The sequence below is a fragment of the Dicentrarchus labrax genome, unplaced genomic scaffold (genome assembly GCF_905237075.1).
Source record: "Dicentrarchus labrax unplaced genomic scaffold, dlabrax2021, whole genome shotgun sequence".
Classification (NCBI taxonomy): domain Eukaryota; kingdom Metazoa; phylum Chordata; class Actinopteri; family Moronidae; genus Dicentrarchus; species Dicentrarchus labrax.
In genome coordinates this window covers 4,285,223-4,304,253 of record NW_026136707.1, presented here as the reverse complement: position 1 = coordinate 4,304,253, position 19,031 = coordinate 4,285,223, and the positions used below count along the sequence as shown (strand labels likewise).

General features: G+C 41.1%; 1 protein-coding gene across 8 annotated transcripts in view; it reads right to left on the bottom strand.

Moving 5' to 3' along the window:
* Positions 1-19,031, bottom strand: part of syngap1b (synaptic Ras GTPase activating protein 1b) — a 134,597-nt gene that overhangs the window by 94,883 nt on the left and 20,683 nt on the right. For all 8 annotated transcript variants that reach the window (XM_051406215.1, XM_051406212.1, XM_051406218.1 and 5 more), the window contains exon 2: positions 5,335-5,705. In XM_051406215.1, the coding sequence (XP_051262175.1) occupies positions 5,335-5,705 (371 nt within the window). The remainder of the gene's footprint in view (positions 1-5,334; positions 5,706-19,031) is intronic.

Below are 19,031 nucleotides of genomic sequence, written 5' to 3'. Positions count from 1 at the left end.
AATTGTTGATTCAACTCTATGGTAATTTTTTAGTTGTTGGACAGCATCCATTTGTACCAAAAAAATATTTTTCTTCTAATCCTAATATATGATCACACAGGCAGAGTAACACCAAGTGACATTTTCTGCTGCTTCAGGCTGCGTGCTTGCTTGTTTTCTAAGTAACACATTTCCATTTTTCTTGCTTAGACTGCATTGGAAAGAATTTTCAACCAATCACATACAGAAGCTCAAGGGAGATAGTGTAGAAGTCACATTCACTTGGGAGTATTGAATGACAATTCAAGAACAAAACAAAAAAAAATAGTAAAAGAGGGCACTGTAATTACAGGCTGCATGTTTTGCCTCGTCATTTTTAATTTCATAGCTGTTTTTATGAACTTTTCATGGGTATTTTGCCCTGGAGACACAGTGTCAAAATGTGCCACTCAGACAACACATCTTGTCAGCATATCTATTATCCTTGGCAACTGCAATGAGCCAGGGGTGTTGACATGTCAGAGAGGGTGTAATCTCATTCCAGCCCTATGAAGTGCCTCCACTCCATCACAAGGAAACAGTTCAATGAACCCAACACACCAGGAGTCAAGAGCTACACAGGCACACGATTAACACAAATTTCCATAGTGACACATTTCAAACAGAGGAGTCTTGTTCCCTGAAGCAACACCTCGGCTCTCCAGGAGGACGTCTCTCCTGCGCCTGTCTGATGGCCGTCATTCATAAAAACAAAAACAAAAAAAAAAACATAGTGGCAACTAAATGGAGCTGTGAGGAGGACAGAGACAGGTGGCCTGTCGGTGAAGCCAGAGACTCCTGCCAGTCACCCCAGAGAGAGGGAGAGAGGGAGGGAGTGGGCGAGTCAATGAGGTGAAAGGGTGAAAGAGGGAGAAACCGTGACAGAGAGGGGAGGGTAAGAAAGATGGAGGGGGAGGATGGCAGAGGAAGTGTGGTAGCAATGAACATGGAGACAGAAGGAGGGAGTGAGGGAGGGAGACAGGCAGAGAGTGAGAGATTGGGCAGGGTAGGAAGGGAGAGAGAAGAGATGGAACAACCGAGGGATTAGATAAAAAGAGGAGAGATAGGAGGCAACAGACAGAGAGAACAGGAGAAAGGGTAAGTGTGATGGATCGATGGAGGGCATTAAAACCAGGATTGAGCCTGGAGGAGGCAGAGATACGGGGGAGAGCAGTGGATTGGACAGGAGATGCTGAGCTGAGATGCCAAGCATATAAGCAAACAGAAAATCAGAGAGGTGAAAGGTGTGTATTTAAGATGGGCTGATATCAAAATGTGCAGGAAGCAGCAACACCAGTGAGGAAAAAGAGTGAGGTCCTCCACTGATTCTCCATATCTCCGCTATGGAAACGTACAGTATGATTGCTTTTTTGCTGAGCCACTGAAGCCATCTAAAACAAATGGAAATAAATTGAAGGGTGAGTGTGTGTATGTGTGAGCGCAAAAAAAAGAGAGGAAGAGAGAGACACTCGCGCTGCATGAGGTGAGTGACAAGCATGAATATTTAACGCCTCTCGCCGTCGCCGAGGTGACGGCTATCAGCACGTCAGTCCTGCCTGCAATCCATTCACAGCTGCTGCCTTATTGGCACAATTAGACAGGGATAGGGTTCTGATTAATTGAACTGGGCTCTCCATTCAATCCATCCAGAGCAGTACAGGTCTCTTATCGGGATCACAGTGCGGTCTATTCCTCTGAGTGATGACAAGCTGAAATACTATTGGCAGCCGTGCACACACACTACAGTAAAGTCGCCACTGGTATGCTTGGACTAGCCACATAAAGATTCATTACTTTATTGACTCGCCAACATAGCTGAACATAGGAATTTGCCTCAGTGCAAGGCCTAAATCAAATGCCATACACAAATACATATTGTATAATACACATATATATACAAATAAAACATAATAGTAATACACTTTTGCCACATGCACAGACAAGCAGCTACCCCATTGTACTTCTATAAAGCACTGATGTGTCAGAGTTTACGGCTTTAGAAGTATATCAGCGTATATATATGGCAGTTATAACAAAAGTTTGGGAGGGTGACTCTGGATTTTACTTGGCTCCCGTCCATTTATAGTGCTTATAAGTGGTGTTATGTAGAAGTAGTTCTGTTGCAAAGCAGAAAAGTTGAAGAACAGTACCCTCTCCTGGCCTGTAGAGCAAGAGGAGATTTTACTCACAATCAGCAGCAGGTTCAGTGACTCACTACCTGTGTCTGGTACATCAACACACAAACTTAAAAAATAATCAAGTTAATCAACACTAACATACTGCTAAACACAATTTAACTAACTTGAAAATCAACTGGGGAAAAATAATTGAGAAAAGGGTCTCTCCCATTCTCCAACAATTATATTCTGTTGGTTAAACGGCAGAAGATTGCGGTTTCACTGTGAAGCTCCCCAGCTGTGAATGTGTTAAAACAGCTGAAACACAGACCTCATGCTAAATCATTCGTCAGATAAATACAGGCTGACAAAGAATGATGCTTTCATTAAAACATTTTCTGCTACAGCTATGTCAAAATTAAACTTGTACTGTGCAGTAAGTTATTTTTATATAAACTATGAGGGGAAAAGTCGAGCTTGAAGCACTTTAAATCTGCTATCTGTAATGTTTTTTAAATTAATAACTAATTAACATATGCATCTGCATGGTGGAGTATTGTAAAACTCAGAAACAACACATTTAGCCCGGTTGGAGATGCTCTCTATACTATACTCCATAAAACGTGGGTCACATGGGTTCTGCTTGACAATGCCAATCAAGTCTGTCAAAAACTAAGCCAGAGCACTGGAATAAACATTATGGATTTCTGCTTTTACTCCGTAAAGGAATAAGATTGTTGTTGTTAGCATTTAACTCACATATTCTATATTTTTGTTCTACAACAAATCCCATGAAAAGACCAAAACCACAAAAAACACCTGACTTACTCTGTCTGTGGAACTCAGCGTCAAGCCCATTGTTTCTTACTGAAGACAGACATCTCAAAAAATGGGTCACAAATGAATAGGTTTGTTTTTAAAAAAGCCTCAGTAATTTCCCAAAACAGCTGGACACTGTAGTTTCTGGCAAACGAGGTAAACAGTGCATTCAGTTGGGACTATTTTGAGCTGCGGATTAATACACATTGGGTGCTCTAGTGAGTATTTATGGTACTAGAATGGTGTATATGAGAATGATTTAAAATAGACTACAAATTGGTAATGAAGTAGTAGTGCACAAGTGCGGGACATTATTATTTTTGTTTCTGAACAACAATGAAGATCCACAGCACGGAGGAAATAGAAATACCATGCCTTGGCTAAACAGACAATATTTGTTAGCAGGCTCAGTTCATTGTTTTTTGGGGGCTTTTTTTTGTTTTGTCTTTTCGTGGGATTTTTGACAATAAGATAAAGAATATTACTTTTAAAGAACAGCTGAATCTTTTATAACTCTGCATTGCCTTTATATAGGATCCTAAAGCAGACACTGTGTTTTTACTGATCTTGTACATTGTTCTAACTCATGCTAAATTTTAATCTGCCTTTCTCAACAAGAAGAACCTGTGACTTTTATGGTCACACTGCAAAATTTCTGACTCAAATTGCACATCAAATGACAACTAATCTGGCAGAATTCAGCCCAAATTAGTTGGGGGTGACCAATTTGGGGCTACAATCTGGCTTAATCCGTACAGTGTCTGCCTGGTAATATGGCATCAACTCAAAGATAATTCCATGGTACTGACAGAAATCTATGACTATCTTAATCACATCTTAAAACGGAAAACTGGTCGATTCAGGGGTTGGGGTCAGTTAATCAAGAAAAAAGATGGGAAAACTGTGCATAGGGTCAGGGTTTCTCCACCAACAGTAGATTAGATACACCAGAGTGCTCTACAACCACAAGAAGTACAAAGGCCAGGTTTTTCCAATGAAAAAAGTCTTGCATTTACTAATCTAATAAAAGTATGATTTTCTTCACCTGCATGTAAAACCAAGTTAATGCACACTACAAGCACTGTAAAGTAAGAAACTAATAAGTATGTAGATCAGGCAGGTTGAAAAAGTAAGAACACAGATTTTTTCTTTGAGGTTACTGCTTACACAGTTATGATCCAATTAAACAATACAGAAGATTACCAAAAGTTTCCAACCACAGATGACTTCCCACAGATTTAACAACTGCCCTTGAAACTGAACCCCCAAAAGCGAGCCTGAGGCGACAGCAATCCAGGGAAGCTGGATACATTTTCTCTCTGACCTCCTTTTAAAAGATATTAGCTGAGAAGTAGAGTCATTTAAGTAGCACAAAGACTGTGTCAACCCATGTTTTACCCAAAAAGGCTTGAGAAAGTATTTTGTGAAACATATCTGTGCCTGTGTTATGTTCACACACCAAAGTAGGAATCCCCTCATATACTGATCAATAAAGGACCTTGCTGTAATTAGACTTTGGGTAATATGGCAGTTTATACAATTGGAATCCAGTATCCAATCTGATTATCAAATATGAATAATCATAATAATAAAATGCTTCTCCAGTCCATTTAGGTTTAACTTCTGAGACTTAAATTTAAAACTAGAAGGGCACTCTCAAAGCGCAGACCTCTGCTAAGGTCCTCTGTCCTCCTCCCTCTGCTGCTGCTGTAATTCACTGCCTGCAGGTACCGCTTGTAACAAGATTAGGGGCTGGCTTGGAGGGGGTGTTGAGCCAGCCCAGTAGCTAAGTTTACAATAATTTGTTAAATTTCAAGATTCGTGGAAAACCAATTTAACAGTTAGACTAGATACAGAGAGCTTTTGTTTTAGCCTGTTCTTAACAATTTGCTAGCTTAACAAGCTCACTTTGGTCCTAACAACTACAGCTGCACAAAGCAGTTATATATTAATACTTTTTATTAGACTACGCAGTCCGTGGGTGTGCATGTCTGTGTAGGAGCTGAGCCCCGCCCTTGGTCTCACACACAGGGGAGACAAGTTTTGACTTGACTTTGGCAAAGTGTCAGAACAATAAATATACATAAACATAACAGTGTCAAGCAGACCTTGAATGGCCGCACACCATGAATATATAAGCATAAGCATAAGCTGATTTGGAATCAGCTATAACCAAATCAAATGTGTTAGATGTCAAAATAAGTATACTTCTCTATTTACATTAGTGTAAAATAGTGCAAATAATTTTAATTTCTCACATGATAAATGTCTCTTTGAAGTTTTTGTCTTATACTAATGCCCCTTTTTTCCAACTGGTGTCCTATCTGTGCAAAACCAGTATCAGTATCAGTGTATTTCTGGTGTGTGTGGAGTACAATACCTCCTCCTGGTCCAACATGTAGAGCTGATTTCCAGAGGTCACCCGGAGACCAGGGTTCCAGCGGTCTTGGGGTGGATGGTCGGGTGTGGGGCGGTCGTAGATGGGGCGCTCTTGCGAGGGGCGGGTGTAGGAGGGACGGTCGAAGGAGGGACGGTCGAAGGAGGGACGGTCGAAGGAGGGACGGTTGTAGGTGGGGCGGTCGAAGGAGGGACGATCGTAGGAGGGACGGTCGTAGGAGGGACGTTCTTGAACAGGACGGTCGTAGGAGGGACGTTCTTGAACAGGACGGTCGTAAGAGGGAGCGTGGAAAGAGTGGGCGTGGGTGCGATGATGGTGATGATGATAGGAGGGGGGGACGGCACACCTTGCATCTGGACAGGAGAGGCAGTTGGGGGAGAGGAAGGGAGAAGAGGAGAGAGAGGGAGGAAAGAGAAGGTCAATTAGGATCATCGGTAGGAGGGCTGTGATGCTGTGACACATGTCTGTCTTCATAACATCAGTGTCAGATGTCATGAGAGCGTGTTTGGCAGGTCTCCTTGAAAATGATGAGACAGTGCTAGAAACAGCACCTAATTCTGTTAAATAATAAAACTGATCTTATTATAGAGCATTCATTTTCCAAAGGCAGGAAGATAAACACAGTGGCAGGACCTAAGAGGCCTTAAAAACTACAGCATTCAATAAATAAAGCAGCAAACCTTACAACATAGTAGAAAAGTATCTGGTTCAAAGGAATAGTTGGACATTTTGAGAAATATGCTTATACTCGTTCTTCCCAAGAGTTAGATGAGACACTCTTATATCTGTCCCTCAAATATGAGGTTTCAAATGTTTTTTACATTTTTTTACCTTTTGACAGAGCCAGGTTAGCTGTTTCCCCAGTCTTTATGCTAAGCTACCCATTTAGATGTAACTCTGGGCAAGAAAGCAAACATATTTCCCAAAATGTTGAACTATTCCTTTAAATAAAAGGTAAAATCACAATACAATAATCAAACAATATATCCTGCATTAAAGAAAGTAACATTATTTGCTTTTCCCACACAAACACAGTACAAATGAGAGTAGCTCATAAAATATAAAAAATACTTTATCCAAACAGATGTTAATGGACAGCTCAGTACAACCCTTTAAAAGATCCAAAACATCAGTTGGAGCAGTTGGAGTCGACTGGACATGAGTCATGAACAGTTGCACCTACAGCAATGTTCTAGTCACGCAAACCTACAAAAAAACCTAATCTCACTTTTCACAATTTCCTATAATTCTCTGGTCCAGAGGAAATGTCTTTGCTTTTCACTTGCCCTTGTTTTCCCGACCTCAACAAAAGAGCCATTTCTTTTGTTTTTTGGAAAATGTGGCTCCTGAGACAAATGTAAAGCACCATATTTGGAAACCCTCCAAAAAGAAATAAAAGAAGGTACAGCAACATCACATACATTCTTCACTCTTTAAATTGATAGTGACTCTGCAAACACACCATTTGGATTTGAAATCAAGCCTCTATCTCTGTTAGTGTTATAGTCACAGCTAAAAATGATAATTGTCTAATTGAAGAAGTCCTAGATTCAGCTCACAACCAAAATCTAATCATCTGTTCCTTGGCCTGAGGCTGTCCTGTCCACTAAATTTAACAGAAATCTGTTCTGAGGTTCCTGAGATATCCTGCTGACAGACAGACAGAGAAACTGAAGCATAATCTCCTCTGCGGGGGTATGAATTATCTTTGACGTTATCCCTGATACCGAGGATCATGTAAGAAGATGTGGAAAAAAATTAAAATTATATCTGAGGGCTCTGTGCCTTGGATAATTTAAGAAATTGATCACACAGTATTGGAGACATTAATATGGATTTTTTTCCCCAGGTAGCTGTTTGACTTCCTCTTAAGTGAAAAATGTGTGGCTAAGGACCTTTGGTAAATGAGGCACTTTGTCTTTTCTTTCTTCGCTGCTGTCTAAGTTTTCTGGCCTTATTGCACTGTTTTAACTTGGGTTTTAACTTCAGAAAATATACTATAGGGACAGAATAATACCGTGTCCATGCTATGATAGTACAATCTGTCCGAACGCTTATAAAAATTTATTTTTGTGCACTTATAGCACTTCTCCATAGGTTACAATGTTATATATTAATAATAATGATAGAATCTAAATGCATTATGCTCAATCTATTTCTCTATGACTTGAAAATCTAAAGGGCTTCTCCTAATGCATCTGTTGTTCTAATATTGACCTTGCATTTCCTCTCCCTCCTCTTAAGATTCCTTACTTATTATCTCTGCTTTAGACATTTTTATTGTTTTTTCCATGAAGTAAAAGGCAACAGCAGTATCTCTCACATGTTTCAGATTACACCACAGAGCATTTTTATACTTTTCAGCTACGAATACAAAAGCAAATGTCTTGAGGCAGTTCTCACACTTTATCCTGCCTGCTGCTGGAATTCAAAGACTCTCCACTCTTTCAGAAACAGTCCAGTGGAACATGGCTGCGAACAAGTAAGCCACAATACACTGTCTTCAAACATTGCCAAAAGGGAGAATCAATTGTACTTGTTTAAAACTTTGCTTTATATTAAAAATAAAAAGACAACAATATCTCCAAATAAGGCAAAATCAGCTAGCATCAAGATCACATGCTATAGTCCAGACAGGATTCCAGGACTAATTTGCACTGAGAACTACTAATCTTACCATGTCGGTTGTGTTTTTTCTTTGAAGTTGGCTGGTGGGCTGGTGTGTAGGATTTAGCGTCATCTAGTGGTAAAGCTGTAGATTGCAACCATTTGAATAACGTTCACCTTTTAAGCGTGGAGGAGAACGGTCCTATCTAGAGCCAGTGTTTGGTTTGTCTGTTCTGGACTACTGTAGAAACATGGCTGTTTAACATGCTGGCCTCCACAGAAGACGACCCACTCCCTATGTCGATATAAACGGCACATTCAAAGTTACAAAAACAACTATTCTTATTTTCTTGTGATTATACACTAATGAAAACATACCTGTGAATATGATATTCCATTTCAACCAATAGATCAGTAGATATTACACACTAGACCTTAAAAATAAATCCTGGGGTAAACTAGTTGAGAGACTTCTGCAGTGTGTGAATCAGTCAAAGTAACATTCCCCCAGTGGCTCAAACCTCCTGCACCAATGAAAAGCCAAATTCACACTCACAACATCTGCAGGCTGTAATACAAGGCCGAACACACAAACACATACGCACATATTTTCACACAATCACACATATTCACAGACAAGGAGAGAGAAAAACTGATATTGCCAAATACACACATTTTTACCAGTAGCAGATACAAGGGATGACCTCCGGTTGAATCCCTGACAGTGCACACTGACCTTTTGTACTTGTATTTGACAAGGTGACTGACTGAGGCTCTACACTCTCTCCCCGTGAAAGTAAGCCAAAAAAAGTCACCTGTGGCCCACAATGCAGCACTACAGCATGTCATAACTGATTATTTTACTGCATCATCACTTCTTAGATTCTTCCCCTCTCTTGACAGGAGCAAGGTTGACGGCTATACAGTGCTTCTCTGTCCCAGCCAGAGGGGGAAACTACAACAGGCAATTGTCTAATTGTGGCAAAATAACAACTCGGTTGATCTTTCAAGTTCCTGTTTGAATTATGAATCCAGCTGCTGAAATATAGATGAGCTCCTAAATAAGCACAGCTAATTAATATGGACGATACAAGGAATGCAAAAGAGTGAAGCATGGAGAGTGGGCTCATGAAAAAACATTTTAATTCTTTCATACATCAAATGTGGTCACACAGTTTTCATCTCACTGAGGATGGGAGAGTTTTGTGTCTCGCTTAAGGGCCCTTCAGTCGGACAAATGGATGATTTTATCGAGTAAAATGTGGGCTGTTTCTGATGTGGGATGATCACTCTAAACACTCAGCCACATAGAGATAAAGATGCATCTTTGAAAAAAAAAAAAAAAAAACATAATATGATGTAATATAAATAATTTGGGTGAACAGAGACTCGAGGCCATGAATATGGGCCACTGTGATGGGGCTGCATTAAAGGGTCACAATAGCCTCCATTGAGCCTTTGTCTCGGTGCAGTTTTTAAAAATGTGGCATGATGAGTAGAAAGAAAGCAAAAGGGATGTTTGAGTGGGAAAGACTGAAGCATGTGGGATGGCAAAATTCTATAGGCCATCGGGTACGGGTCTTCTTTCATGGAGGTCACCATGTTGAAGTGCCATGTTTCTACAGTATAACTATGATTCATTAGGGACATTTTTTGGCAGTTAGCTGCTTGATTTTTATTAGATTCCCCCCCCCGATCAGTTTAATGGTGAGTTCACACAGAAAGCAAAACAAATTCTTCATGTGGCATGATTACATACAAAATTCCTAAAACTATAGAAGAACTTTAGCAAAAAATTTGCACAGGGCTTTGCGCAGAGTGTTGTGTGCGGAGGTCAGGGCAGAGCGGAGGAACAGAGCCAAAGCTTCTGGAGGAACTCTGATCCAGAGTCGGTTACCGGTGGGATGAGAGCTAGTTTGAGAGTAGCTTACCGCTTTATTTCTTTAACTCTTGGGATTAAAAAGTGGATTTATCTTCACTCTCACTTCCCAACCTGTCTGCAACAGCGAGCCCCAGTTGTGCTGACCTCCGTTCTTTGTCCTTGTTGACGGTTGAACGTACAGAGAGGAGAGGGGAAAAAGAAGAGAGACTGGAGGGTCTCTGGTAAGTGCTGAGTTCAGTCAGAACCAAGTTAACATAGCATAGCGCTGACAGATAAAAACAGCATTCAGAAAAGAAGCTTTACAAAAGTTGTTTGCTTGTTGTCGTGTGGACAGACCTGACAAAGCATGGATGAGCTCTTACAAATCAGCATCCTGCTGTAGTTAGTTCGACATTCTTTTTATCCATTTTTTGCAATCAGATCACAGCAAAATCTGTGTGTTTGGGGCTCACACGGTAAGCCAAATTATTTGGTTCACATTTGGTGTGAACACAGCATTATCCCAGAGCTTTCTAGGGCTACAAGTAAATATTAATTTCATTATTGATTAATCTGGCAATTATTTTCTTGATTGATCGACTGTTTGCCCTGTTAAATATCAGAAAACAAATGAAAGATGAAAGATGTCCATCATAATATCCTAGGTCCTTTGTTTCATTCAGTCCAAAACCCAAAAATATTCACAACTATCAAGACCACAAAAATCTGGAAATTTCTCACATCTGAGAACCTGGAACCATCCAAAGTTTGGCATTTTTGCTTTAAAAATGACTTGAATGGTAAATCAGAATAATTTTCTTTTTGGTCAACTAATCAATTAATTGTCTGAGTTTGTCAAACGGATTACAACTTCAAAAACCCACAGTATGTTATGTAAGTGTCAGTATTACCTTGTGTGTGTCTTTCTTTCCTGGAAAAGCCCAAGTGATGCTTATGGTAGCAACACTGGCAGAGTTTTACTGTATTTGATGATTAAAATACTCTGTAACTCTGCAATGAAATGAAAACACCAATAAAGCCCAATGGCTTGTCTCAATTGTGGTTTTCTATAGTTAGTAATGTCTAGCTGGTAGAAGTAAGCCAGGGCACATGCAACAAATTCAGGAAATATGCATTATGTAGTATTGTGTGATATATTGTCAAGATTATGACTGGAATGGATGTGTCTCATCAAACCTTTTTCCATAACCATGGATTTACAGCTGAAAAAGCATTTTAAGGTACAAGGCTTTACACTCTATTAATATGACTGAGCTGTTATGTCGCACAGCGGGTTGTTTGGTAATTTTATCTTCAAAGGCTTCATGGCAAAATATTTTTAGGGAAATTGTAAAAGTGTTATAGCTTGGATCAAACTAAATTCTATCATTTTCTAGTTGTTCATCTCCATATATTTTATGATTAGGGGGGACAGGCAATTATGTTGATCTATCACTGTTGACTTGTTCTACTCTTTTAATGCATTGTTCTTCATTCCTCGGTGGGTGTGTCGACTTAAAGCCAAACTGTAAGAGAAGATGTGATAGACACTAGATACAGATGTAAGTACACTGTGAATCACTGGTCATTATCACAGGGCCTCAGAGATAAAGCACTGTGTGGCGTGCTCTCCCTTTCTCCAAAAAGCACCTAAGCCCTTGAATCCAAACTTTGCAACTGTGCAGAGCAAAGTCATGATGCTGAGATATTCACTGGAGGATAGCAGCGTGAGTCATCCACAGCCCAATCTGCGCTACTCTACTGTAGGCCTACCTCTCCACCCCCGAGGCTGCCTATTAAGGGCCTGTGAAGCGCAGTGGACAGAATTTCAATGAGCAGACTCATTCTTCTGTCTGTCCGTTCGTACGTACGGGGTGCACATATACTGTAACGATTTGGCACAAGCGAAAATGCTGAGATGCCTCTTTTCTCCGCTCATCTTCCTCTACCTCATCTGTCTTTCATTCACTCTCTACGGTCTGCTCTCTGTATTTCCCTAGCTCTGTCTTTGTTCCTTCTCTCTCCTCCCCTCTCTGTGGGCTCTTTTCCTTTTTCTGCCATCCTTAGCAGTTTACAAAGAAGAGTGCCATGCACCAATCTGGATGACTGGTCAGCCTTAGTCAACGTTGTCATTACTGGAACCCGACAGGCCTAATGTTGATTTATACACATCGCTGAGCTCCAAAACAGCGCTAAAAATAAAGCTTGCAATATCCCCGGGCCGCCCGGGGCAGATAATGTACTACTGCAAGCATGGCGAACCAAAGCATCTTACTTTCTAGGCAAGAAAGCACCACAGAGTGCACATGTCATTACTGTGACCTCAGCTGCACCAGTATTGCATATTACTGCTTTCAAATGGATCACTGGAAGATATACCAACGGAATACAGATGTTACTTTGCCAAGAATGAATATATGGATTGCAGTGAGAAAAGATGCAGAGCTGCACTTTGACAAGCTGTGAGTCAGAGTGGTGCATATGTGCAGTACAGTAGTATGCTGTCAGTGCTGAGTCAAGAGGGGATGTCATGTGTCAGAAGGGGGGGTCACAAAGGCCCAGAAGTATGAGACTTCTCGCTGAACAAGCACATTGGTCATGCCCTCAACTTCTGATATATACTGCGAAGGAAACTCTAGCTCATTAGACTTACATTCGTTTTGGCCATGGTAGTAGATTGGCATGAGCATGCAGCACAATAAATAATAATAATCTAGATTTAGAAATCAGGCCTTGCTTCATTACAAGGTAATCAGTATAATTTTTTTGCTCCATAGCACAAAATTATCTAAATATATCTGTGGGGGGTTGATAGGTTTGTTGATCAATACCAATTACTCAACGATTACCTCACAGGGTGGTGAGACCTCTGGCTTTCAAAACTCAATATCCAGCCTGTGCAATTTGAAGAGCTCACAATCTCACCACCCCCCACCACAACTACTCCCCAAATAACTCAAAGATGAAGTATTATCCAGTGTACAGCAATCAACCAGCGACCAATTGTTCAGCTATGAAAATGACAGCAGCAGTGCTATTATAGCACTTTGCATCATGACACAACCTCTACAGCAGACATTTCTGTTGGATCTCTACTTTAATTAGGGATCTCTATTGTGAAAATGTGACTTTATTTGTGCCAATTACAGGCTACCATCACTCAGGGGTACTGGTGGAGTCGGAGGCGGTGTCAGACTTGAGTAGGAGATAAGTTTTATCTGTGTTGCTGCAGTTACAGCTGATTACTTAATGTTATTTTAATGATCACATTTTAAAAGCTAGTTTGTTTTTTTGTAATTATACTGGGTATAATGTGGACTTTGACACATTCATTTGACACTTAAACCCCTGTTACTACAATTGTTGATTAACTATTTGTGATGATAGTTTGCATAAGCCTTTGCCTGTCTGTTTTATGACAAAACAGCCAACTAGAACCTACTATAAACTAGATTTATAATGACACACTAAAAACACTGTGGGACAAGCATTTGGTAAAGTACATCTATATGCTGTAGGTCACAGCCAGTCAACAAATGTGGCTGTATATTTATTTTATTTATAGGTTTATCTGTATTAAAGGACCAGTGTGTAGGATTTTGTGCCATCTAGTGGTGTAGTTGCAGATAACAACCCCCTAGCCTCACCCTCCCATTCGAAGCATGTAAAGGAAATTTCAGTGGCTGCGAAACTCACAAAAAATACAAAAGGCCCCATCTAGAGCTAGTGTTTGGTTTGTCCCTTCTGGCCAACTGTAGAAACATGGCGGTTCAACATGGCAGCCTCCATGGCAGAAGATCCACTTCCTCCACAGATGAAAACGGCTCATTGTAAGGTAATGAAAACACAACAATTCTTATTTTCAGGCGATTATACACTTAACATACCTATGAATATTATACTCCATTTCAACCAATACATCCTCTTAAAGAGGTTCTACACCCTAAAAGGTTGCTGTAAACTTAATTATATGCTTACACTGTAATGAAACACACCAATGCTTGTGTTAAAATTGACATTATTACCAAATTTATGAACATTTTGAAGTTAAAAATAGCTCAAAACGCCCACTACTGTTTTAAATCACCCTGAGTCTTGTAAGTCCAATGCTGAGATAGAGTCGACAGTATGTCATGACATTAATTTAAAAAAAGGAGGTACATTTTGGTGCACTGGTTCAGACTTGTGCTTCAAACACACATAGAAACACCAATGGACTGCAATGTTTACCATGATCCCATGCAATGACAGTCCCCCCACAGACACACATAGAGGAGGCTCTCTAAGCCATTAGCTTAGCTACAACACAGCCGCTAGCTCAGCAACAATACAGCTGTTAGCTTAGGTACAACACAGGTACCACACAGAAACTTTTACAAATGCCAGCAATGTGCTTTGAGAGACTGCAAAAGCTCCAGCGGAGAGTCTGACAGCAGTTGCTCATTAGCACTGACTGCCAGCTCGCTGTTTATGCTACGCTGCTGTGGTCAGTCTGTCCATCACTCTGGTCAGTGTGGAGGCCGCGCCCCCAGAAAGTCACTGTAGCAGAATTGATGGGTGTAGTTACACTTTAAATGTCACAGACACATACTTTAACTTGTCAATCTGTACTACTGGTCTGTAATATGTAGTATTGTACAGATATTACACATCCCAAACTGCAGAGCATGGCTTTCCAGACTACAAAGTGGCATAAGAGTGGGAGCAGAAACAGAATGACACTGTCATTCTTCATCTTGCCCAGGCCTGAAGACAGATATGTCTTCACATCTTTTTCAACTGAGCTGTAAGAAGGAACAGACTTATCACTCGGAGTAACATTGCACTTAAAAAAGCATTCTGACCACTGACACTATCCAGACTTGCTTCCCAATGAATGTGGAATGTAATGTTGTAGCAATGATATTTAGCTACTTCAAAAAACAAGATGATAATTGTCAGAAGGAATCAGAATATGTGTCTAATATGAAAGACTTTATTGTTGGCAAACATTTTCATTAATTGTCACCTGCTTTGATTACCAACTATGAACATATATTAGGTTGTGTTGTGTGAGAATACATTTGATGGCTTGATATTTGTCAACCTTGAGCTGTGGCTCAGTTGTGGGATCAAAGGTCTACCAAATTATTTAAGTTAAATCTACCTTTTAACCTGGCCACGTCCTGCACCACTATTTTTACCTTACTGTCTATGTGTAATGTGAAAGGGGTCACGTGTAGAGAAGAATCAACAGGGAGTTATCATCTGACTCTGCAGCTCTGCTAGCTTTTTAGTGCATATGCACCCATCCAACTTTTTCTCTCCAGATACCAGTCCTGATGTCTTTAAATCAAGTCATCTGCCAAAGCTCTTTTCCCCAATCTTTAAATCTGTCCACCTCACTGCATAAAACTAATTAAAATCATTCTTATATAAGGTAACATGAGCCCAGCGATTGCTATGGTAACAAAAAGTTGATCATAACTGAAAGAAGGTAAGTGACAGAAGAAATAAAGAATTTTGACATTGACAAAGAAACTGTGTTTAATATGAATCGACCACATCATTGCCAAGAATTAATAAGGTCAGTATTTGAGCTATGACCGCATCAGTTCATCCCTACTTTTAGCCAAATTGTTTTGTCCTGCAAATTCTGCTCTCATTAGCTTAATTTTGTTTTTAGTATCTCAAAAGCCCGAGATTTTTCAGGAGTGGTGGCAACCAAAACAAAGCTAAAAGGAGATCACACTTACAACTACTTAAATATATTGTACATCAAAGTCACAGTGCACCCCCTACAGTATGTATGCATCCCCTCGCCCTAAGCACTGATACCTACATTACCTTCCATCAGCACTCTATCCTCCTCTTCCGTACTATGCCCACCTTCCCTTAGGACTGTACGTACCTCCCCTCTATATTACACTCTTTCTGAGTACTATATGCTCTCTTCAGGGCTACTACAGAGCTGAAACATCAAGCTTCTGGAGTACAAAATCTCTTCCTAATCACTGTAGCCAGAATGTCTTAAGTATACACAACTTGCATCACCAACTGCCCCTAAAAAGGAATGAAATGTAAGGAAATGTGTCTGTATATGTCTACAGATGTGGCGTGTAGACAGCTCTTCCCATACAGTCAAACCACTGTATGAATCCAGGCAAAAGCTTTGATCCCTTTTTAATTTTACCTACTACAATGAATCCACTTCAACGATGAAGGAGAGATGAGGGGAGGATGGGGGTAAAGGTGTGTCTGTGTGTATGTGTGTGTGCCAGAGAAAGAGACAGAGTGGGAGAGATGGAGAGAGTATTCTCACCTATCAGATCATTCACCCAGCCCTCACGCGGCGCGTCCCGGGTTCCCCATTGCTCACCCAAAGCGTCCACACGGCGTCACTGTTGCTGCGCTGCTAGCGCCTTGAATCCGCCCCCAACTCCACCACACAGGAAACAAGGTTACTGCCCAAGAGATGTCACTTCCGAAACACCCACTCCCGCTCGCTTGCTCGCGCTCGCTCCCTCACGCCCCCAGCCTATTGCCATGACAACCGAGAAAAGAATAGAATATAAGTGAGTGTTAAAGAGACAGAGGGATCAGAGAGACAGGGAAAATAGGGATGGAAAGAGAGAGGCAGAGAGGGGAGGACTGAGGGACAGAGCGGATATCTGGGAAAGAGTGAGGAAGAGGAGAGGAAGAGAATGGACGGAGAAAGGGAGAGAGAGGGAGAGAGAGAGGTGAATGAGTGGGCGGGGAAAGGATGGATGACAGAGGAGAGGATGAGAGATTGATAGAGAGAGAGAGAGAGAGAGAGAGAAGAGAGAGAGAGAGGAGAGAGGAGGCATGTGGTGGGATGTGATCGGGGGGAAAGGGAAGAGGAGAGAGAGAGGTGTAGATGCTGTGGATGCCGTTAAGAAGAAGAGAGAGAAATGAAGTGATGAGAAACAGAGAGAGGGAAAGAAGGGAAGGAAGGGAGGAAGGAAGGAGGACACTTTTTTGGGAATAGGGAGCCCACATCTTGTTCCCATAGCAACACAGCCATCCATGAAATACTGACTTGTACCTCCCTCTCACTCTCTTACTCTCTCTGTTTCTGTCTCTACATCCCTCCCCCTCTCCTTTTCTCTTTCCATCTCTAACTATATATACACACACACCGTGAGCGTAAGTTGGCACTGAGTATGTATGCAGTAATCCAAGCTCTGCAACATTGTCAAACACATCAAAAGGTACCAAATATACCATCAATGTACCCCTCCGCAGAAAATAATGTGTTTTTACACTCACAGTAGCCATATCTTGGATAGGTCTGAATTTTGTCAAGTCTGTCTTAATACAATACTCACATGCCATATGTACGTTAAGATAATACTTGATCGCTGTAATGCCTCGTCCTCTCCATACCGGCTGTGAAGTACATTCTAAAGGCCATGGCGTGCTGGAACGAAGTAGCTCATATGACGTGTCATTCGAACTTGTCTAAAGGCAAAAGCGTGCGTACTCGTTCCAAAATGGCCACACTCAAAAGTTGGGAGCAAAAAGCTTGGTGTTACAGAGAGGGTCGAGACACAACAAATCGTACATCAGGATACAACAGCGCACACTTCATCATGATGTCTCACTCAGTTATGCACACAAAAAGTAGTTGTGTGAAGAATGAAAAAAGAGCTTGACTGAAGTTGACGTTCAGTTCTGGCATACTCTCTCATCACTGCACACCGGGCCAATCACTGCGTGCAGAGGGCGTGATTGTTGTATTCAGAAAGTTGTAAAGAATTGTCTGTTGCAGTACTATAATGTTAGAAAGGTGTGGGAAGGAGGTTTCATACACTGTTCAATGATCTAACAAGCACTTCATTTTGAAGCATATTGACACCTTAAAGGGGAACTCCACTAACTTTACACAGTAAAGTCAGGGGGGGTACTCATGCATATGTGAAAAAGTTGTATAAAGCCTTTTGTGTCTCCAGCTGTGCTAAGTCTGACAACTGGCCTTAAGTGAGGTCACTTGAGTCAGCGTTGGTTGGCATCGAAAACAGGTTTAAGAGCTACATTAGCTGTTACACGCAGTGTTGTGCAAGTTCAGACTAAACAAGAGCTAGCTCAAAATTCAGTCCATACAGATTAAAATGAACTAGTTCACATAATTCAAAATTCTGACTTTTCAGTTCAGTGACAAAAAACAGTTCACAATATTTAAAGGTCCCGTGTGTAACATTTAGGAGGCTCTATTGGCAGAAATGGAATATAATATTCATAAGTATGTTTTCATTAGTGTATAATCATGTGAATATAAACATTGTTGTGTTTTTCGTTAACTTAGAATGAGCCACTTTCCTGGCCACCGTGGTTTCTCCTACACACTTCGTAGCCTGTTCTCATTCCCAGGTCATCAAATACAGACGCCAGCCGTGTTCAGTTAGTTGCAATCTGAAACTTCATCCAAATCCTACACACTGATCCTTTAAATTAGCTGCTTTACAGCTCTGAGTTTGACCTGGGTAAAGGAACGGTTGTTGGCTTGTGGTTACTTTTCCTGTTTTAACTGAATGGTCAGTTCACCAAAAACATGCATGTTCAGTGAATGGCGCTCTTTAAGCACGTCCATGCAACACTGGCTACTAGCATAACATACCCAAACCTACAGTATATGCGAACAAGGGCATATCACTCCACCGTAGTTCAATAAGTAAAAACTTGGTAGCTAAAGAAAGTTGGTAACTAAAAAGACCATAACTATGGAAGATACCAACTTGATTTGGCTAACTGAGACATTTTATCATCAGGTAAACTTGAAAACACAGTTTTGCACAGAACTTTAAGACTCACGCTTCGAAGAGGTCGCTTCACAGCCAGTATGGAGAGGAGGAGGATTATAGAGACAACTTACATATTACAAGCGTTCTATTAAGATAGACTTCGAACCCACCCTCAAACAGTAAAGGGAAAGTCGGGGTGGACGGACATACTGTGGATGTCAGCTCCACACATGAGCTGACCTCGAGATAAAAACCAAAATGCAATATGTCAGAAGGGGGGGTCGATGTGGCCATCGTCCCACTATGAATCCCAATGAAGTCCAACTTTCGACACCAACTCCTGGCAGGCTCTTCTCGAAACACCCCCTCCCCTTTCCCATCTATCTCTCCCCTCCTCCTTCAGCCCATCTGTTTCTCAGCCCCCCCACCCTTTCGCTCTCTGGCTCCCTCTCTGGCTTCTTCTTCCTGGA